Below are 19,290 nucleotides of genomic sequence, written 5' to 3' on the forward strand. Positions count from 1 at the left end.
CCTCTTGTAGGTACTTTGCCTGCTTTAATAGCCCTCAAAATTTGTTATGGCTGTTAGGAATTATTTATAGCTGTTATGAATTTGCAAGGTGTCGTTTGTACTTGCTATTTGTCAAAGTTGGTAAAATACTTAGGATTTTATTGGCAAAAGAAAGGCAGACTGCCACGTGCAGCGCCTCATTTGGATGTGTCTGGAGTCTTGGAAGCTTGACTACCCTACGTTCTCCTACAAATGGACCTTGAGAGCTTGTTTGGAGGTTCTAGCAGGGGAGCGCAGCTACTCGTATACCCTTGACCGAAGAACGGTCCTCTCCTCTATCGGGGAAGGTCGTCCTCTTCGACCGAGCGCGCAGCTTCGGGAGGGACGCACATGGAGCGGTGAGGGAGGAAGGGGACACCCGCCTAGCCAGCCAGATCAGCCGAATCAACCCTGGCGATCAATGGGGTGACAGATGTCGCAGCCAGATCGCCCTCACATCCGAGAAACCCTTCTGTGCAAAAGCCATATAAAGCCTAAGAGGAACTTTTCTTTTCGCTTAGGTCGAGTTGTTTTTAACCATACCGGATCTCTACCAGGTCTCTTTTACCTAAAGTTGTAATCTAACCAACCTAAAAGGGCCATTTCATTCCTCATAAGACTGAAATTTTTGTTGAAATTGCCTTGAATTTGGGCTGTTTTCATAGTATCCAGAATGCCTTGCAGATGGGTGGGGCATGCTAAACATTGCCGTCTCTATTGGTGAAACTTCGCGGAGCCTCGCCCACCGGAGCGCCTTCCGGCGGCCAGCTGGCCCCGCCTCGCTGCAGACTGCTCGCGGAGTGCTTTGTACGGCTCCGGGAGCTCCGAGCGGTCTCCAGGTCTGTCTCCCTCCTGCCGCCCCCACCCGCCCTCTCTCCTCGCCGCGTTTCTCCTTCCCTCCACTCCTCCGCCCCAAGCTTCTTACTCCAACGTCCGTCGCAACTCTCCCAGCCCCCATTCAGCCCTTCTCGTCTCCCTCCCTCCGGTCCTTTTGGCGCCTCCGCCCCCATCTGGGCAGACGTGGGCTCCTTTGCTGGGGCTGGGGTCATTCTTGGCTCCGTGTGCGTATTTTTATTAACCCGCTCTGCGGAGTCTGAATCCACCGGTTTCAGTGGGAGACTAGCTCGGATCCTCCCAAAGCCCCGGTGTAGCGGGGGCTGAGCGGGGACCCGGGTAGCCCAGGACTGTAATCTCGGGTGGCTGAGTCCGTGTCCTGGGCGCGTTCCGAAGGTGGGAGGCTCAACTCCCAGTTGAGGTGGGGGACGTGCGGGACCCAGGGGGAAGCTACCGCAGGCAGGACAACGGACGCACATTTTGCAGACAATAGTATTGCTCGGCCCGTCCACCTCCCAGTTGCTGTGATAACCAATAAAGATGATGCATGTGAGAGCCTGAATTCTTGCAAGGGTTCCAAAGGGTGCATAATTCCCCGCGGCCCTCCACGTCTTGCCTCTCCGGGCCGAATTTGGAAATTTTAAAATTTTCAAGGTCAAAGTATATGATGTTCTTAATCTATGAAGTACCTTTCTGCTGGCACAAATATCTATATAACCAATGTCCCCAGCTTCCCAAGATTCAGAATAAGAAGTCATAAGTAGAAACGGTGTGAAAACCAAGGTGGTTGTTTCTTTTAATATTTGGAAATGGTGGTAGGTTTTTCTTGAGTGAGGGAAAACGCAGTCATAAAAAACAAAAAAAAACCAAAACAAACAAAAAACAAAACCGATTTCCTGTGCCAAAATCCTGAATATTCATTTAGGCCGTGAGCACAGAATTGAAGACACGAAATAAGACTGCTCGTCTACGAGGAGCTGCGCATTTGGTTTTTGTGTGTGTGTGTGTGTGTGTTTGTTTTTTTCCCCCAGAAAGCCTGAAAGGCCATCATGGCAGCGAAGCCCAAACTCCACTATCCTAACGGAAGAGGCCGGATGGAATCCGTAAGATGGGTTTTAGCTGCCGCTGGAGTCGAGGTACCCTATATGCTGTTTCTTCACAGATTTGTCGTACAACTTTGAGACTTTTGAGGAAAACATCAATGGCGGAGTCCTGTTCTAGCTTTCTCTCCCCTAACACAGACAGGCTTGGTTGAGTCAGAAGATGCCTTCCTTGCCAGGTTTTTTTTTCTTTGTAAATGAGATGTGGTTGATAGAATTCTATTTTACTTTAGACTTTTTACTTAATCATTAGCTTCTGATCTGCCACCAGTAAGTATTTATTAATAAGGAGAAAAGGAATGAACCTGAAATTTGCCAGGGACGACTTTCGTGACTTAACACAATCTGTAGGTAAATTTCCTCTTCGCTTCAATGGCTTCTAACCCTGAGCCTTCTTGTCTGTCTAGTATAGTGTAGGCTTTGAACCACAGTGTTTTTATCTTTCTTTTTGTTCTCTTAGCTTCTTATTTATGGAAATGTTGAGTTGGTACAGAGGCTGAGAAAAAATGGCCATACATTTCCCCTCACCCAGTTTCAGCAGTCACTTGCTTTAAAATGCTGCTCTTGTCTCGTCCATCTCCTCCATTTGTTTTGTGGGAATATTTTAAAGCAAAATCCAAGCATCATATCCTTTCATCTGTGATGAGTATTTCAGTTTTTATTTCTAAAAGATGAGGATTTTAAAACATAACCACAGTACCACAATTGCACCCAACAAAATGAACAATTCCTTATTAATATCTGAACAGCCTGATTGTCTCAAACAGGTCTTCTTATGGTAAGTTTATTCCAGTCTGGATCTAAATCACGCCCACACATTGCATTTGGTTATGTTTCTTTCAGCGTTTTTAAAATCTGTAACAGTTTCCTCTGCATTTCTTTAAAAATAAAACTTTATATTTGGGAATAATTTTAAATTTATAGCGAAGTTATAAAGACAGTTCATATCTGTCTTTATATGAGTGGACGACCACTCAGTCTCCCCTAATGATATCATCTTACGTGATCGTGTCAAAACTAAGAAATTAACATTGGTGCGCAACTAAACTGCAGACTATTCAAATTTAATGAGTTTTGCCAATCAGGTCCTTTACTGTTGTTGGATCCAATCTTATACTTAGTCACTATGTTTCCTTAAGTCTCTCTCAATCTGTCACAGTTCCTCAGTCTTTCTTTTATTTCATGATGTTGACAGTTTTGAAAACTGTTGATCAGAATTTTTGTAGAACTCCCTAGTTTGGGTTTGTTTGGTGTTGACTGGACTGGGGTTTGGGGTTTGGGGGAGGACCAGCACAGAGGTCAAGTGCCCTTCTCCTTGCATCATATTAGGGGTGATATTAACATGAATTAGCCCTGGTGCTGTTAACTTTGGTCACTTGGCTAAGGTGGTGTCTGCCAGGTTTCTTCCTTGTAAAGGGATTTTTTTCCTCTTTATTATTTCAAAACAAGTCATTAAGTTCAGCCCGCACTCAAAAGGATGGGAAGTAAACCACACCTGCTGGAGGGGGAGGTATCTGCATTTAGAATTCTTACATAAGAGAGATTTGGTTTTTTTTTCCTCCTCCATTTATCTGTTCAAGCATTTCTTTATATCAGTATGGACGTAAGTTTATAGTATTTATTTTATGCTTTGTGTTATAATCCAATAATAATGTTTTCTTGCCCAAACTGTCCCACTTTGGCCATTGGCTCTTTCAGGTTGGCTCCTGCATCCCACCTGTGTACATGGCTCCACGCTTCCTTTTCTTTTCTTTCCCTTCAGCTCTCTCTTACTTTCTGACACTTCAAGATGCTCCAGGCTCATCTTGTATTTTCCTTGCCCTCGCCCTAGAGTCTGGTATTTCTCCAAGGAATTGTGGTCCCTTTTACCACCAAATGGTTTTAGCAACCAAGAGCTGAGTGCTAAGTGTCTGTATTTGTTTTTAGTGCCATTTATTTGTAGAAGAAACTGCCCTGTAGAATTTCCCCCATTCTAGATTTGGCTGCTTTACCCTCATTTTAACATATTCTATTCCTATATTTCCTGTAAACTGCTAGTTGGACCGAGAGCTGTGATCAAATCCAGGCTCATTTTTTCTATCTCTAAAGTTTTGTTTGTTTGTTTTTGCCTGCCGGACTCCATCATAGGGATACTGGGAACATGTTTTTATTATACGACATCAAGGGATGCATGATGTCTGACTGTCTCCTTTTCAGCAATGCTGGGCTTGATCAGCATGTTCTGGTGACGTCAGCCTGATCCATGCATTACAAAATTTCCTCCGTTACCTTCTCAACTAGCCATTTTAGCATCTATTTATCATCACCATCATTAGGGATTATAAGATGGTGATTTTTCTGTTTCTTTCTATCATTGTATCTGAATTTATTAACCGTGTTTCTCTTACAAAGAGTAATTTTTAACTTAACTATTTAATTCCCTTGAAGTACAGTTCATATGGGAAAGGTCAGGTAAATGCTTGATATAGTCTCTTTATCAATTTTTAGACTACTCGGTTGTTACCCTAGCAACCTCCAAAGATGGCAAATGAGGGTTGTTGGGTTTGAGGCTTTGTGTTTTGTTTGGTTGGTTTTGGTTTTGATTTCTTCGCATATCATTCTAACTCACTATACAGTGTTTTAAAATTAGCTAAATCAGTTGGTATCATTTTTATATACAAATTCTGATTTCTGACTTCTCTTGCTATATTTGAAGATCTGATGATACTAGGCCCTCATTTTCAGAGGGCTGTAATTGCTAAATCTGAGTAAGGAAGGACTGCCACTATAGATGGACCTTTCTAGCTCATTACACTCCTCATCATTCCCTGTTGTCTCAGGATAGATTTTTCTAATTGTGTTAGGAGAGTGAAAAAATTCTTTTTTTTTTTTTAAAGACTTTTTATTTATTTATTTGACAGAGAGAGACAGCGAGAGAGGGAACACAAGCAGGGGGAGTGGGAAAGGGAGAGCAGGCTTACCGCTGAGCAGGGAGCCCAATGCGGGGCTAGGTCCCAGGATCTCGGGATCATGACCTGAACCTAAGGCAGACCCTTAACAACTGAGCCACCCAGGCGCCCCTTGAGCAAAAAAATTCTTGGTCCCATGACCTGAACCTGGTTGGCTTATTGATGTCACCCGTCTTTTCCCTGTGTGCTTCTGAGTTTGCAGGTCTGGCTTATTTAATAGGTTTGCAATGGGTGTCTTACTTGTGCATTTAATACAATCCTTTGTCAAATCCTTTCTTTCCAACCTTCATTCTCCCCTATTCCTCCTACTCCCCTGTGTATGAGTCAAGATTCTTGGTGACAGCAGTAGAAAAACCAACCCTAAGTAAGTTAAACAAAAAAAGAACATGGGTCATATGACCCACCTCCCGTAGACCAGTCCCAGTAGACACACAGGTGAGGCAGACTATTGGCCCAGCAGGTCCCAAGCCCACCCTTCCGACCCGTGTGAAAGGACCTAGATTAGCCTCCCTTACTTGGGGCCGGCCACATGGTTTATAGGAGCCATTCCCCAAAGGTAGTATTGGTGAGGGGGCCTCCACTTTCCTTTTCTAAAGCACATGTTTAGTTAAGCACAGAAACAGTTGTGGAGGATGGGCTGGCAGCCCACTGGGTAAGTTCATGATTCCCAATGTCACAGTGCTGGGTTGAGCCTGATGTGTAAAGCATACACAGGTGAGTCACTCAGTAACCAAAACCTGCTGAAAGGCAGCCTGCCTGATTCGGAGAGTCAGCATCCTCGCTCTCAGTCACTTGGTTTAGGTCTGTAGGCATTGCTGTTGCTGTTTGCCAAGTGTTGCTTCATTGCTGCTTGGGGCTTTATTTGCCTGAAGACCCCCCCCAGAAGCCTGGTCCCATCCCCCTTGTTAAGAGGGAGAGTAACAGGGCGCCTGGGTGGCTCAGTTGGTTGGGCGACTGCCTTAGGCTCAGGTCATGATCCTGGAGTCCCGGGATCGAGTCCTACATCGGGCTCCCTGCTCGGCGGGGAGTCTGCTTCTCCCTCTGACCCTTCCCCCCCTCTCATGCTCTCTCTCTCTCTCTCATTCTGTCTCTCAAATAAATAAATAAAATCTTTAAAAAAAAAAAAAGAGGGAGAGTAACACATGTAGAAGAAGACTCAAGTCCCACAAACTCCTAACTCAGGGCTTCTGGGCAATTCCCATAAACTTGACAGAGTGCTAAAGAGGGAGTGGTGTGGTGAGCAAGAGGGCAGGTCTCCAAAGTATCCCACTGGGAAGAGTACCCTGGTTAGGGAGCAAAGGTCGACGCACTGTGTTTGTCCTTGCAGCCTTGCACAATACCAAGCTCCCTCCAAGCTCTGCCTTGTGATTTTTTCTTTCCTCTCCCACCCTCTCATCTGCTGTTCCCAGGCCAGGTGCTTCTTACTGATCACATTTTGTAAAGCTGGACACAAGAGTGTCCCTGATGAGAGATCACACCCCTCTTGCATAATGCTCCCAGGAAGTCAAAAGCCAGAATCAGAACCCTTTAGAAAGATTTGCTTTAAAAAATGTACAATTCTAGTCTCTCTCACTACTGAATGTGAATCTCTGAGAGTAGGCCTGGATTCTCTCTCTCTCTCTCTCTCACTCTCTCTCTCACACACACACACACACACACACACACCCCTTCCTGTTTGCTCTAAATGATCATGGTTATAAAAGTTTGCGAGCTGTAGTACGGAGGGAGCACCACCTGCACTACATCTGTCTGTTTGGACAAATGCCCTGAACGTTCTTTCTTTCCTTTTTTTTTTAAAGATTTTATTTATTTATTTGAGAGAGAAAGGGAGAGGGAGAAGCAGACTCCTCGCTGAGCAAGGAGCCCGATGAAGGGCTCGATCCCAGGACCCTGGGATCATGACCTGAACCGAAGGCAGACACTTAACCAACTGAGCCCCCCAGGTGCCCTGCCCTGAACATTCTTGCCCTGAGGTTGCTGCTTAGCAGGCACCAGATGGAGTTCCTACCAGACCCCTCTTGCTCCATGAGGATCCTGCCAGTTAGCAGAAGCCGTTCCGATACCCCATTATCTTGATTCAACCCCCAAGTCAGGTAGTGGAGCCAGAAGAGGGGAGGATTGCTGATTCTGTGCTGGTCAGCTCTGCCCCTCCCTCAGACAATTTGGGGAAGCAGCATAGGGACAGACATGGGTGGGGAGGCATCTGGGGACTTGGTGAGAGGAGGTCTCCCCTTCTTGACATGAATCACTTTAGTGCATTAGAACACTTTTTTTTTTAATGTGCAAGAGGAACATGCTTCCACTGTTTCTTCCCCCGCCCAACTTTTTGATTTGAAAACTTTCAAACCTACAGAAAAGCTAGGATAATGGACACATTTCAACTAAATTCACTAATTGTTAACATTTTGCTACATGTGCTTTCTCCCCTCCTCTCTCTACTTTTTTTTTTTTTTTGGTCAACCATTTGAAAGGAAGTTGCAGACATCAACATGTATTTTCCTCCTAAGAAAGAAAAAGTAATTGTTCTAATAACTGTAGTATCACTGTCACAACTAATAAATTGACACTAATTTTGCAATAGCAATATATGATCCATATTCAAAAGTTCCATACTGTCTCCCAAATGTCTATATACCTGTTACCTATTTAGCAGTTATAACTGCCCACCCACCCTCCCCTGCCCCCAATATCCAGGATCTAATCAGGATTCAGGTGTTTGGTTATTTTGTCTCTTTAGTCTGTTTTCATCTAGAATTGTACCTGCTTTTTATTCCTTTTTCCCTCCCATGCCCTTCCTTGACTTAACTGAAAAGAAATGTGGGAAGGAGAAACTGACTCTTTTGCATGAACTTGGAAACCAGATTCCATAAAGAAGAATCATCAGAGGAGGGCTACCTGGCTAAAGTCAAATCTCTTTTAAATAAAGATTTGTCCTTGGACAATGGACCTCAAGTTTTCATTTGGGAAGTGAATGGAGGTCTAGAAAAGGAGAGCCAGATAAGTGGGGAAGAGCGTAGAGTGGAAATGGCAGAGGCAAATCCGTCAAACCTGTTGTTCTCAAACCTTGCACGCCTGGAAGAAGCTTAAACACAAACAAAACAAGTTGTTTTTTAAAGATTTTATTTATTTATTTGAGAGAGAGAGAGCATGAGCAGAGGGGAGACTCGGGGAGAGGCAGAGGAAGAGGGAGAAGCAGACTCCCCGCTGAGCAGGGAGCCCAATGCGGGACTTGATCCCAGGGCCCTAAGATCATGACCCGAGCCAAAGGCAGGTGCTTAACCGACTGGAGCCACCCAGGTGCTCCCAAAACAAGTTTTCTGTAGGTTTGAGAGTCCCGGCCATCTCTGTTGCAGAGTGCCCCACATTCTGCCTCTGCCTGATTTTCACCTTGCAGTTAGATCTGGGTTACAGTGTTACTATGCCCTTCTTATTGGTCACAGCAGGAAGCACACAACATCTCCATGTCCACCAGTGGGGAGCTAAGTTTGATCACTTGGTTAGATAGACCGTGAGATCTCCAGACCTTTTTACCACAAAGCTACATTTTTCCTTTGTCATAATTAACTTGTGGGCTGAGACTTCAAGGTTGTTTGAATATTCTGTGCCTTATAACTCAGTGATTTCAGCATCCATTTTGATACTTACCAGAATCAGTTATAGGTTACAAATTGGTAATATCCTAATTTTATCATTAGTTAGCACTAATTCCTCTATAAAAAAGAGCTTTTTCTTCTACCTTCTTTAGTATCATCACTTAAGGACACAGGGATTTTTTTTTTGTTGGTGTGTGTGATGATCCCTAAGTGATATTACTCTTCTGATGCTTGAATTGTCCCAAATTTTGCTAAGGACTCGCCTCAAGTAGGGTCCTGCATGCCTCTGCCTGCCATATCTCATTGGTCTTTGAGCTCTTCTTTGCTTTTGAATCTACCAGCATCAACCTTTTCTCCCAGGAGCCTTGGTTTCTTTTTAAACTTTTCTTTTTTTATTTTATTTTATTTATTTGAGAGAGAGAGAATGCACGTGCTAAAGAGAGCACAAGCATGGGGAGGGGCAGAGGAAGAAGCAGGCTTCCTGCTGAGCAGGGAGCCTGATAGGGGGCTCAAACCCAGGACCCTGAGATCATGACCTGAGCCGAAGGCAGACGCTTGACCAACTGAGCCACCCAGGTGCCCCAGCCCTGGTTTCTTATAGTGGGAAACCAAGATGTGGGTGCTAAGTGTTGTTCTTTCTCTCTGCTTCTGAGACAGTTTGACTTGATATTTTCAGTCCTGATCCTGTAATGATTTATGCCTTCTTTGGGGGGGGGGTATCTTTTTTCTTTTAATTTAGTTTGATGAAGAATTCTTAGAAACAAAAGAACAGTTGCAGAAGTTGCAGGATGGTGAGTATGGAAATGAAATAACTGTTGGTAATATTGATTGTTTCCCCAGGTTTTCTTTTTTAAAGATTTATTTTTATTTTTAGAGAGCGTGTGCATGCGTGCACGTGAGGGGGGAGGGGTGGAGGGAGAGGGAGAGAGAGACTCTCAAGCAGACTCCCCTCTAAGGACAGAGCCCGATGCGGGGCTTCACCTCACGACCCTGAGATCAGGACCTGAGCCAAAATCCAGAGTCGGACGCCCAACCGACTGAGCCCCCCAGGAGCCCCAAGAATGATTTTGTTTAAGAATTGATCTTTATGTGGAAGGGCAAAGATGCTGACACTGAACATTCAGGACAGTATCCTAAAACCCAGGGGGAGAAATGACTGAAATTGCCGGGAAATCACTTTTAGTGAGTAATTTCCTGAGAGCTAAAGGGGGTGAACCGTCAGGTGAACAGCCCTCTCCATCCCTTTCCCCTCCTCCTGCCCGACCCTGACCTCTCCCTCCCCGCTTTTGTCCTCTCCTTCATCCCTTCCCTCCTCTTCATCTTCCCCACCTCGGTCCTTCCAAATTGTCTGAGGCACCCACCGGTGTCTGCTTGAAGTATGCAGACAGAGGTCCCCACTTACACTGGGGTGAATACCAGACAAATGAATTCAGTGAAAGGCCCCCCTTTAACTCCTGGTCAGCCCCTCTCCCTCCATGCCCAGGCTCCGTTACCCAGCGACTCTGTAAGTAGCCTCCCTCCCAGCCATCAGCAGGGTCTCTCGGCCCAACTGAAGGCTCCCCGGAGAGGGACCAGCTGCAGTGTCAGCCTTCATGCGTGACACTGGCCTGACGTCGCTAGGCTTGTGCGGAGTACTCATCTCCCCCAGACCCTCAGGTACCCCCCATCCTTGAGTCCCTTGAGGGCTGGGCAAGCCTATATTTGCATCTCTGCATGTATAAACAACAAACCTCAATACTTTGTTGAAGAAAGCAATGGGTTGCTTTTCGATCTCTGACCTCGAACTTGGTCGTATGTGGTCTGTGGCTGTGGAAGAGCCAGTGCGTACACGAGTGTCAGTTGGTGACTTGGGTTTTATGCTCAGATTTTCTAAAGCAGTGCAATCTGTAGAAAATTCTACAGTGGTGGAAACCTGTTCTCAGCCCGATGTCGTAGCTGCTAGCCACGTGTGCCTACTCAGCACTTGAAATGTGTCGAGCATGCTTAAAGAATGGAATTCTACAGGGCGCCTGGGTGGCTCAGTTGTTAAGCGTCTGCCTTCGGCTTGGGTCATGATCCCAGGGTCCTGGGATTGAGCCCTGCATCGGGCTCCCTGCTCCGTGGGAAGCCTGCTTCTCCCTCTCCTACTCCCCCTGCTTGTGTTCCCTCCCTCGCTGTCTCTCTCTCTCTCTCTCTGTCAAATAAATAAATAAAATCTTAAAAAAAAAAGAATGGAATTCTACATTTTTCAGAATTTTGATTAAATTTAGGTTTCACTAGACGCATGCAGCAGCTACTGATTGCTGTGTTGGCTAAGGCAGCCCTGCAGAAATATCTTCACTGCATTCTTCTCCGCCCCTTGCCATGGTGGGTAGGTATTTCCCCCTGGGGTGAAAATGAAAAAGGAAGGTTTAGAACAGTGCTGGTTTCTAGGTTTCTTTGATGGTTCAGTCTGCTCCCCCAAGTGAAGTTGAGGTTATCTGTCATCAGGGAGCATCGCAGTGTTCCCAAGGCTCTGACCCCACGGTCCCTTTTCATTCGGTTGGGCATGTTTAGGGGCGCAGGGACAGGGAAGAGATCAGTTCTAACTCTGGGCCTCCATTCTCAGGAAATCACCTGCTGTTCCAACAAGTGCCAATGGTCGAAATTGATGGAATGAAGTTGGTGCAGACCCGAAGCATCCTCCACTACATAGCGGATAAGCATCACCTCTTTGGCAAGGACCTCAAGGAGAGAACCCTGTACTGTGGCCCCTTTCAAGTGTTCTCGCTTGTCACTCACTGATACCTTAGCTGATTAGCAAGTCTCCATAGCACGCCCCGTCTCCTTTGTGTCTCGTATCATTAGTGTAAACAGGGAATAATCCGTACAGAGAGTCTTGGTAAAAGGATAGAGAAGAATTGAGTTCAGATGCTGGATCTTCTCTTTGGCCATGATTGTTTCAGGTTTCAGCATCTTTAAATGCTTTGATACTGCTTTTTACCTTTCTCACAAATTTATTATCATGAAGTATGAAGAACAGGAAGCTGCTACACCGGTCAAGGTCAGGAATACTGTGCCTTGATTATAAATTCAATTATATTTTTGAACTCAAAGCCTGGTCCTTGTACCTCCTAAAATGCATGATATAGGGCAAGGTGCTGGGTTCCACAATCCCGCTGAGGGTCCTATACATTATATGGATAGCACATACTTGATAATGTCATCAGAGTCAATGAAATGTTGGGTGTAGAGCTTTTTAGCACCATGCCCCTCGTACACACCAAGCATTCCATAAATGATCTCTGCTATTTTTATAAATATAAAATCCACCCACACCAAGCATGGGTACTGGAGTAAGGGTAGAGGATTAGGGGCCCGGGAGAGGGGGACGTCATGACTCTTGTGCTTTCTGATTTGTGACAGATTTTTCTGAATTACAATTAGAATTGATTTTGCATCTTTGCTCTTGGAGACAGGTATAGATAAATGCTTCTGGGCACTTCAGTAGGCAGAGCCTTAAGAGAAAAGCACTCTGGATTCTTAGTTGTGGAAGCCGATGAGTTCGGGGAAACTGAGGAAACTTCTTTTTTTGTTTTAAGGATTGACATGTACGTGGAGGGGACGCTAGATCTGCTGGAACTGATTATCATGCATCCTTTTCTAAAACCAGATGATCAACAAAAGGAAGTGGTTAACATGGCCCAGAAGGCTATAATTAGATACTTTCCTGTGTTTGAAAAGGTAGGTGGCAGAGAAGCCCATGAGCACAGCCTAACCAGACTACAAGGGAGCTGCCCCTAATGCCCCTCTCTGCTCAGGGCAATGTAACACTGAGCGCCATTGGACTAACCTTGCTGGATTCCTGAGAGCTGATGGTAGGTAGCTGTCAGCACAAAGCCAGGATGTCCTGAAGCCCCTCAGATGCTCCTTGGGCCATGTTATTCAGAAGGCTGGAAAAAATATGGGTTTACCACATGGGTGTGTTACTGTCCTTACATTCACCACGAGCCCACCCTGTGTGAGATACAGCAAAGCAGAAACTACCGAATTCCTTCCTTCTTTCATCCCACAAACATTTGTGGAATGGCTATTGTGTATCAGACATCCTACCTGATAGTTTGATGTGATGAGAAGACCATTGTTGTTTTATTTTTCTTCCCTTTGCTCTTTTTGTTTCCTCTTTTGTTATTTTCCTCATCTTAATATATCTGCCTTTCTGAGCTTCAAACTCTTTTTCTCAGCTGAGAGGAATGGTTTTAAATGTTTCAGTTAAAAAAAGAAGAGAGTGTAAAAATAGGGAATTGGCAGATCTCCTCTGGCCATCTCTGTGGAATGAGATTTAAGAAGGAGAGGTATTTTCTGGGCTTTTCTGTCGCTTGGTGTCACAGTCTCTTGCCCACAGGCACTTGGTGAATGTAAAATATGATAATGTAGAAATGTGGATGTGATGAGGTAGAAACAGGTGCCTTAGTGAAGGGTCACTGCTGGTCCCTATGTTCCTGCGGCCCAGACTAAGGCAGGGCTCCTCCCAACACATCAGCTACAAACTGATATCCCTTGGACACATAATGGAATGGAATCATAGACAGATTGAGTGACATGCCTAAGGTGGGGAGCCAGGATTAGACAGGCCTCTGACTACAATTCTGGATTCACTGTGCTCTCCCACTCCAGCTTCAGTAGCTGTATTTGATTGGGGGTTGTATGTAGAGCCCCTGTCAGACACCACACACACACACACAGACACACACACACACCTCACACACTCACACTCAACATGTGGGCATCCAAGAGTTCACTGCAAAGGAGTCCCCCCCCCTTCTACCACTGTTCCTTGCCTCTCTCCCATCATCATCTATCCCTATGAATCTCTGAACCTACATATTCTCAAAATGGGGGTCAAGATGAGCCCTGATGCTTTTGGTTTTCTCTGTCTTGGAAGATATGAAAGGAAGCCTACTTTTTTAATAGTCATATCTAGTTAATGACTACAAGTCCTGATGTTTGTAGAAACACAGAGCTGGCAAATGAGATGAGATTCCTTAAAGGAGACCTGTTGCTTACTTACATCACATCCCCCAGCCTCCTGAATTTGTTGCCCCTAACTCATTTCTGTAGATACATTTATGGAATGGGGGTATCCTTTTAAAGCACTGGATGCTAAATCCAGAATTAATATTTTCTTCCCCTTTTCAGGGTTTCATTCTGATATAAAGCAGACATTTTACAGTAGTTCCATTTCTACACCCTTTGTGCGTTCTCTCTCTGATATGGGGAACCTACTCTTAGTTGGTATTATTTTTAAAATACTCAGATACTGCACTGATTCAACAGTTTCATCAGTTTCTCCATATAAAGTATGCAATGCAAAACATTTGTGTTCTATAGGTTTTAAGGGATCATGGGCAAAGGTTTCTCGTTGGTAACCAGCTGAGCCTTGCGGACGTGATTCTACTCCAAACCATTTTGGCTCTAGAAGAGAAAATCCCCAATATCCTGTCTGCATTTCCTCATCTCCAGGTAAATAAAACCACATTTTAGAATATCGGCCCAGAACTCGTAGACCTTCTTTCAGTGTCTGTTGATTGGTTGGCTGGGGGGGGGGTGTGTATGTACATTTTTAGATTCTAGTTCATGAAATATAGGTACAGACTTGAAATGGTTTTTCTGAGGGGCGCCAGGGTGGCTCAGTCAGTTAAAAATCTGCCTTTGGCTCAGGTCATGATCCCAGGGTCCTGGGATTGAGCCCTGCATCAGGCTCCCTGCTTGGCAGGAAGCCTGCTTCCCCCTCTGCCCCTCCCCCTGCTTGTGTTCCCTCTCTCACTGTGTCTCTTTCTGTCAAATAAATAAAATGTTTTTAAAAAAATGGTTTTTCTGGTCCCCAAATCTTTAGAGCTGAAAGATCATGTACCTTTGCAAGGAGTTTTAGCTTAGTTTTGTTCTGTAACTATGCTCTTGAAACAAACTCCATACAGTTTGCCAGTAAGGACTGGCAAGTCCCAGTGTTAGAAATAACGTGCTCTCAAATTGGAAACATCCCAGCCTGAGTTCTGAGAGCCAATAAGTGGCACCCAAAGAGTTCCCACCATTTCCCTTCCCAGAAGTTCCAAGGAGAGACTTGTGTGTGGCTCCACTTATTCCTCAGTATTATTCCGCCAAGATTGATCATAGAACTTCAAAGCAGAAGAGGTCTTTTTTTTTTTTATTGTTTTAGAGATTTTATGTATTTGTCAGAGAGAGAGAGAGATAGTAAGCATGCAAACGCACAAGCAGGGGGAGTGGCAGGCAGAGGGGGAAGCAGACTCCCTGCTGAGCAAGGAGCCTGATGCGGGACTCCATCCCAGGACCCTGGGATCATGACTTGAGCCAAAAGCAGATGCTTAACTGACTGGCCAGCTGTCCCCAGAAAGGGGCTTTAGACAACCGATCTCATCCAGCTCTTTCGGTATAGATAGGAGGAAATAGAGCTGAGGGTAAAGAAGTGAGCAGCTGAGATGGCCTAGTTAGTGGGGGCCTCAGTTCTGTCTAGAACCATAGCCTTTCTCCCAGGCCAGTGGGCTTTCTTCTATATGGGGGATTGGCAAACTACAGCCTCCACGGTCAGATCAGGCCTGCCACCTGTTTACGTACAGCTCTTGAGCTAAGAATGGTTTTTACATTTTTAAGTGTTTGAAAAAAATATCAAAAGAATAATAATATTTCATGACACATGAAATTCCATGACGTTTGAATTTCACAAAGCCATGCTCATTCATGTGTGCATTGTCTACAGCTGCTTCTGCACTACCACAGCTGAATTGAGTAGTTCTGATAGAGACCATATGACTTGCAAAACCTAAAATATTTACTCACTGGTCCTTTATAGGAAAAGGTTGCCAATCCCCTATATAGCTCAAATGACTAAGTTATCAAAGAGAAATATATCAGATTTCCAGAGTCTCCCAAGTACCTACGCTTTTTTTAGAAAAAAATAATTTTCCCAAGTCTAGCAAATACACTTGGATACACTAATGAGGACAGCCACCACTATTTAAATACATGCATCCAGACATAAGAATTGAAGTCTTCAACAAAGCAATAGCCATCATTATATTGTTTAGCTGTCTGTTCATTTCCTCTTGCAGACAAGCACACATTCTTTAATTTGACTTTAATACCAATAGGTCCCTGAAATAGCCCAGGGACCTATTGGTGTTTTCTATCCATGATGCTAACAACTTGTTTTTATACCCCAGACATAGGGGCACCTGGGTGGTTCAGTTGGTTAAACGTCTGCCTTTGGCTCAGGTTGTGATCTCAGAGTCCTGGGATCGAGCCCCTTGTTGGGCTTCCTGCTCAGTGGGGAGTCTGCTTGTCCCTCTCCCTCTGCAGCTCCCCTGCTTGTGCCCTCTCTCTCTCTCTCTCTCTCAAATAAATAAATTAAAAAAAGAAAAAAAAGCTTATACCCCAGGCACATCTGTGTAAATATATATATATATATATATTTTTTTTTTTAACATGGGTGTAGTTTTTTTTCCTATTGAAGTATAGTTGACACTTAACACCATACCAGTTTCTTTCTTTTTTCTTTTTTTTTTTTAAGATTCTATTTATTTTGACAGAGAGAGGCACAGCGAGAGAGAACACAAACAGGGGGAGTGGGAGAGGGAGAAGCAGGCTTACTGCCAAGCAGGGAGCCAATGCCAGGCTCGATCCCAGGACCCCGGGATCATGACCTGAGCCGAAGGCAGACGCTTAATGACTGAGCCACCCAGGCGCCCCATCATGCCAGTTTCAACACAGTGATCCAACTGCTCCACACATCATGCTATGCTCACAAGTATAGCTACCACTTGTCACCATACAACACTGTTCCAATGTCATTGACTATATTCCCTATGCTGTACCTTTTATTCCTGTGAGTTATTCATTCTATAACTAGAAGCCTGTACCTCCCACTCCACCCTTTTTGCCCATCACCCCCACTCTCCTCCCCTCTGGCAACCATCAGTTTGTTCTCAGTATTTATGTGTCTGTCTGTTTCTGTTTGTCTTTTAGATTCCACATATAAGTAAAATCATATACTTGTCTTTCTCTGACTTATTTCACTGAGTATAATACCCTCTAGGTGCATCCATGTTGTCACAAGTGGCAAAATTTCATTCTTTTTTATGGCTGAGTAATGTTCTTATATATATATACCACATTTCCTTATCCATTCATCTGTGGTTGGACACCTAGGTTGCTTCCATAATTTGGCTGTTTACTGTTTACTACAGTAAACATAGAGCTGCATATATCTTTTCAAATTAGTGTTTTCATTTTTGGGGGTAGATACCCAGTGGTGGAATTACTGGATTGTATGGTATTTCTATTTTTAATTTTTTGAGGAACTTCCATACTGTTTTCCATAGTGGCTGCACCTAAATACAATTTTAATTAAAGGACTTCAGAATGTTTTTTTTTTTTTAAAGATTTTATTTATTTGAGAGAGAGAATGAGAGAGAGAGAAAGAAAGAGAGAGCGCGAGAGGGGGGAGAGTCAGAGGGAGAAGCAGACTCCCCGCTGAGCAGGGAGCCCGATGTGGGACTCGATCCCGGGACTCCAGGATCATGACCTGAGCTGAAGGCAGTTGCTTAACCAACTGAGCCTTCAGGCGCCCCAGGACTTCAGAATCTAACACCAGATCTGAGTTGAATTAAAGGGTCATTCCTATACTGATTAAAGGGTATAAAAAAAAAAGTCAGAAGTCACAAAAGTTTTATTATACATGACCTCAGGTAAATCTTGAAATAATAAATCCAATAGAAATAGCTTCTAAATATTGGTATAGTATTTGAAATTAGATGATACAAAGAGTTTGAGTGATAAAAAGAGACACTTGTCATTTACATAGCTTTGACATAACTATTCGCTTTTGTCAGTATTAGTGATACATGTATGTACGTTTGTGTATCTTTGTGTGCATGCTTAAGCCTGTTCTTTGTACATTATAGACATTTATAGTAGCTTTTTTAATAAATGACCTCTTTGAAAAATTTTATTAGAATAACTATATTTGATGGATATACACTTCTTCATATGGTTGAAATTTTTTACTAGCTCAAATAGACTTTTCTTCTCAATTACTGAGAAGTGGTAAGATTTGACTCTGTGAATGGAAAATATGATTTCCATAAATATGGTTTACATAAATACCTGGTATCTGGTGTCTGAGCCCTAGGCCACTAAAAAAAATGCAACTGGACATCTCCCATACATAGCCAGAAAGAGGATTCATTTGCTAATAGGAGTAAAAAAGTCCAAGGATGCTGAATTTTAAAAAGGAAATTGCACCATATGATGACCTTTTAAAGTACTTTTATTTAAATGGCTCATGCATTTTCTCTGAGTAGATGAGTATATTTAAGGTACTGATGTTTCCTTTTTTCTCTTAAGCAAGCATCATAATCCTAATCTAAGCATCTTTTTTATTTTTCTATCTGAAAAAAATTCACATGTTGGTCTGAACCATGAGGTTTGCATGCATAACACCTGGTCTAGATCCCAGCCATTGTGGATAGTGATCATAAACAGTCACACCAAGAGATCAGACCCCAAGCAGCTGCTGGATTACATTTCTGGTTGGGTTCCTGTAACAAATACTTCTCAAACAAATTTTCATGGGCCATTTTACACAACTGTATTTTTGTAGTTACCATTACCTTTGCTGTTAACCTCGGACTGTTGTGTTTTCCTTTTGCAGGAGTTCACAGTGAAAATAAGTAATATCCCAACAATTAAGAAATTCCTGGAACCTGGCAGCAAGAAGAAGCCTCCTCCAGATGACATCTACGTGAGAACCGTCTACAACATCTTTATGCCATAAAACATCACATACATCTGTGAGTGAGAGTTAGCCTCTAGAGATTGCTGTGTCCATAATAACGTCTTAATTGATGTCCCAGCTCTGTCATGGTGCTATGTAGAACTGTTCCTTAGATGGGTCTTTCATGCCAAGATCTTTTCTAGAAACATTCATTGACCTTTTGGTTTGTCCGGTGAATAATTGTTAACGCACCTTTTTCCTGAAAGCCCTTTCAGAGAGACTGGCATTTCAGTTAGATCTGATGTGACTCATTTCCTGACAACCAGGCTGAGCAGGACCTTGTGTTCTCCCTTGAGCTTCTTCCCCCCTCTCCTTATCCCTTTCTAAAAGCCCTCCCATCTCTTCCTAATTTTTGGTGTTTAATAACAACAGAATATCTAGTGAATAATTCCTCTCAGCTATAATAAATCTGTGGTAGTAATGAAGGCAGTCAATATTAGCCAAAATAAAGAATTTACAAATCATTGCCCTGTTGCCAGAATTTTTTTGGACTACATTTCTTGGGATCTATAACATATTCCCATGGTTCAGAAATCAAAAGAGCGTAAGAGGGTATAGCGTTGGAAGTGGTCTTTTCGGCCCCGGCCCCCAGCTACTCGGTTTCCACAGGCAAATGTAGTTATCATTTGTGTATCCCCCCAGTGGTCTTTGATGCATGTATGAGAAAATTTTATATATATATATATAATAAAAATAGTAATAAAAAAGTAATATAGATATTACTTTTATCTTCTTACTACCCAACTTTGTTATTTGTCGGCTGCTAATTTTTTGCATTTCAGAACTAAAAATATGGTTTATTAATACAGCTTTTAGCCTGTGTTGATTTGGGTCTCATATATTAATTGAGCACTTATTATGTGCCAGGCAGGGTGCCAGGAGGCAGAACCCTAGAACAGAGCCCCTGCTCTAGAACAGTTCAGCACAGAGTAGGGGAGAGATGTGTAAAGAGCCGAAGTTATTTTGGAAAAGGAAGAATTGCTGCCTTT

General features: G+C 43.6%; 1 protein-coding gene across 2 annotated transcripts; it reads left to right on the forward strand.

The window, feature by feature from the left end:
- Positions 1–749: 749 nt before the first annotated feature.
- Positions 750–18,767, forward strand: LOC113926411 (glutathione S-transferase A4). Of its 2 annotated transcripts, none has more exons than XM_027601257.1 (7): positions 750–857; positions 1,778–1,988; positions 9,233–9,284; positions 11,081–11,213; positions 12,054–12,195; positions 13,843–13,974; positions 18,179–18,767. In XM_027601257.1, the coding sequence occupies exons 2-7, from the start codon at positions 1,902–1,904 to the stop codon at positions 18,299–18,301; spliced, it is 669 nt and encodes a 222-aa protein (XP_027457058.1). In that variant the 5' UTR covers positions 750–857; positions 1,778–1,901; the 3' UTR covers positions 18,302–18,767. The 2 variants fall into 2 exon arrangements, with proteins under 2 accessions (XP_027457058.1, XP_027457059.1); XM_027601258.1 differs by having other exon boundaries at positions 808–857; positions 1,884–1,988; positions 18,179–18,765.
- The last annotated feature ends 523 nt before the right edge of the window (positions 18,768–19,290 follow it).

This window comes from Zalophus californianus, chromosome 7 (genome assembly GCF_009762305.2).
Source record: "Zalophus californianus isolate mZalCal1 chromosome 7, mZalCal1.pri.v2, whole genome shotgun sequence".
Classification (NCBI taxonomy): Eukaryota; Metazoa; Chordata; class Mammalia; order Carnivora; family Otariidae; genus Zalophus; species Zalophus californianus.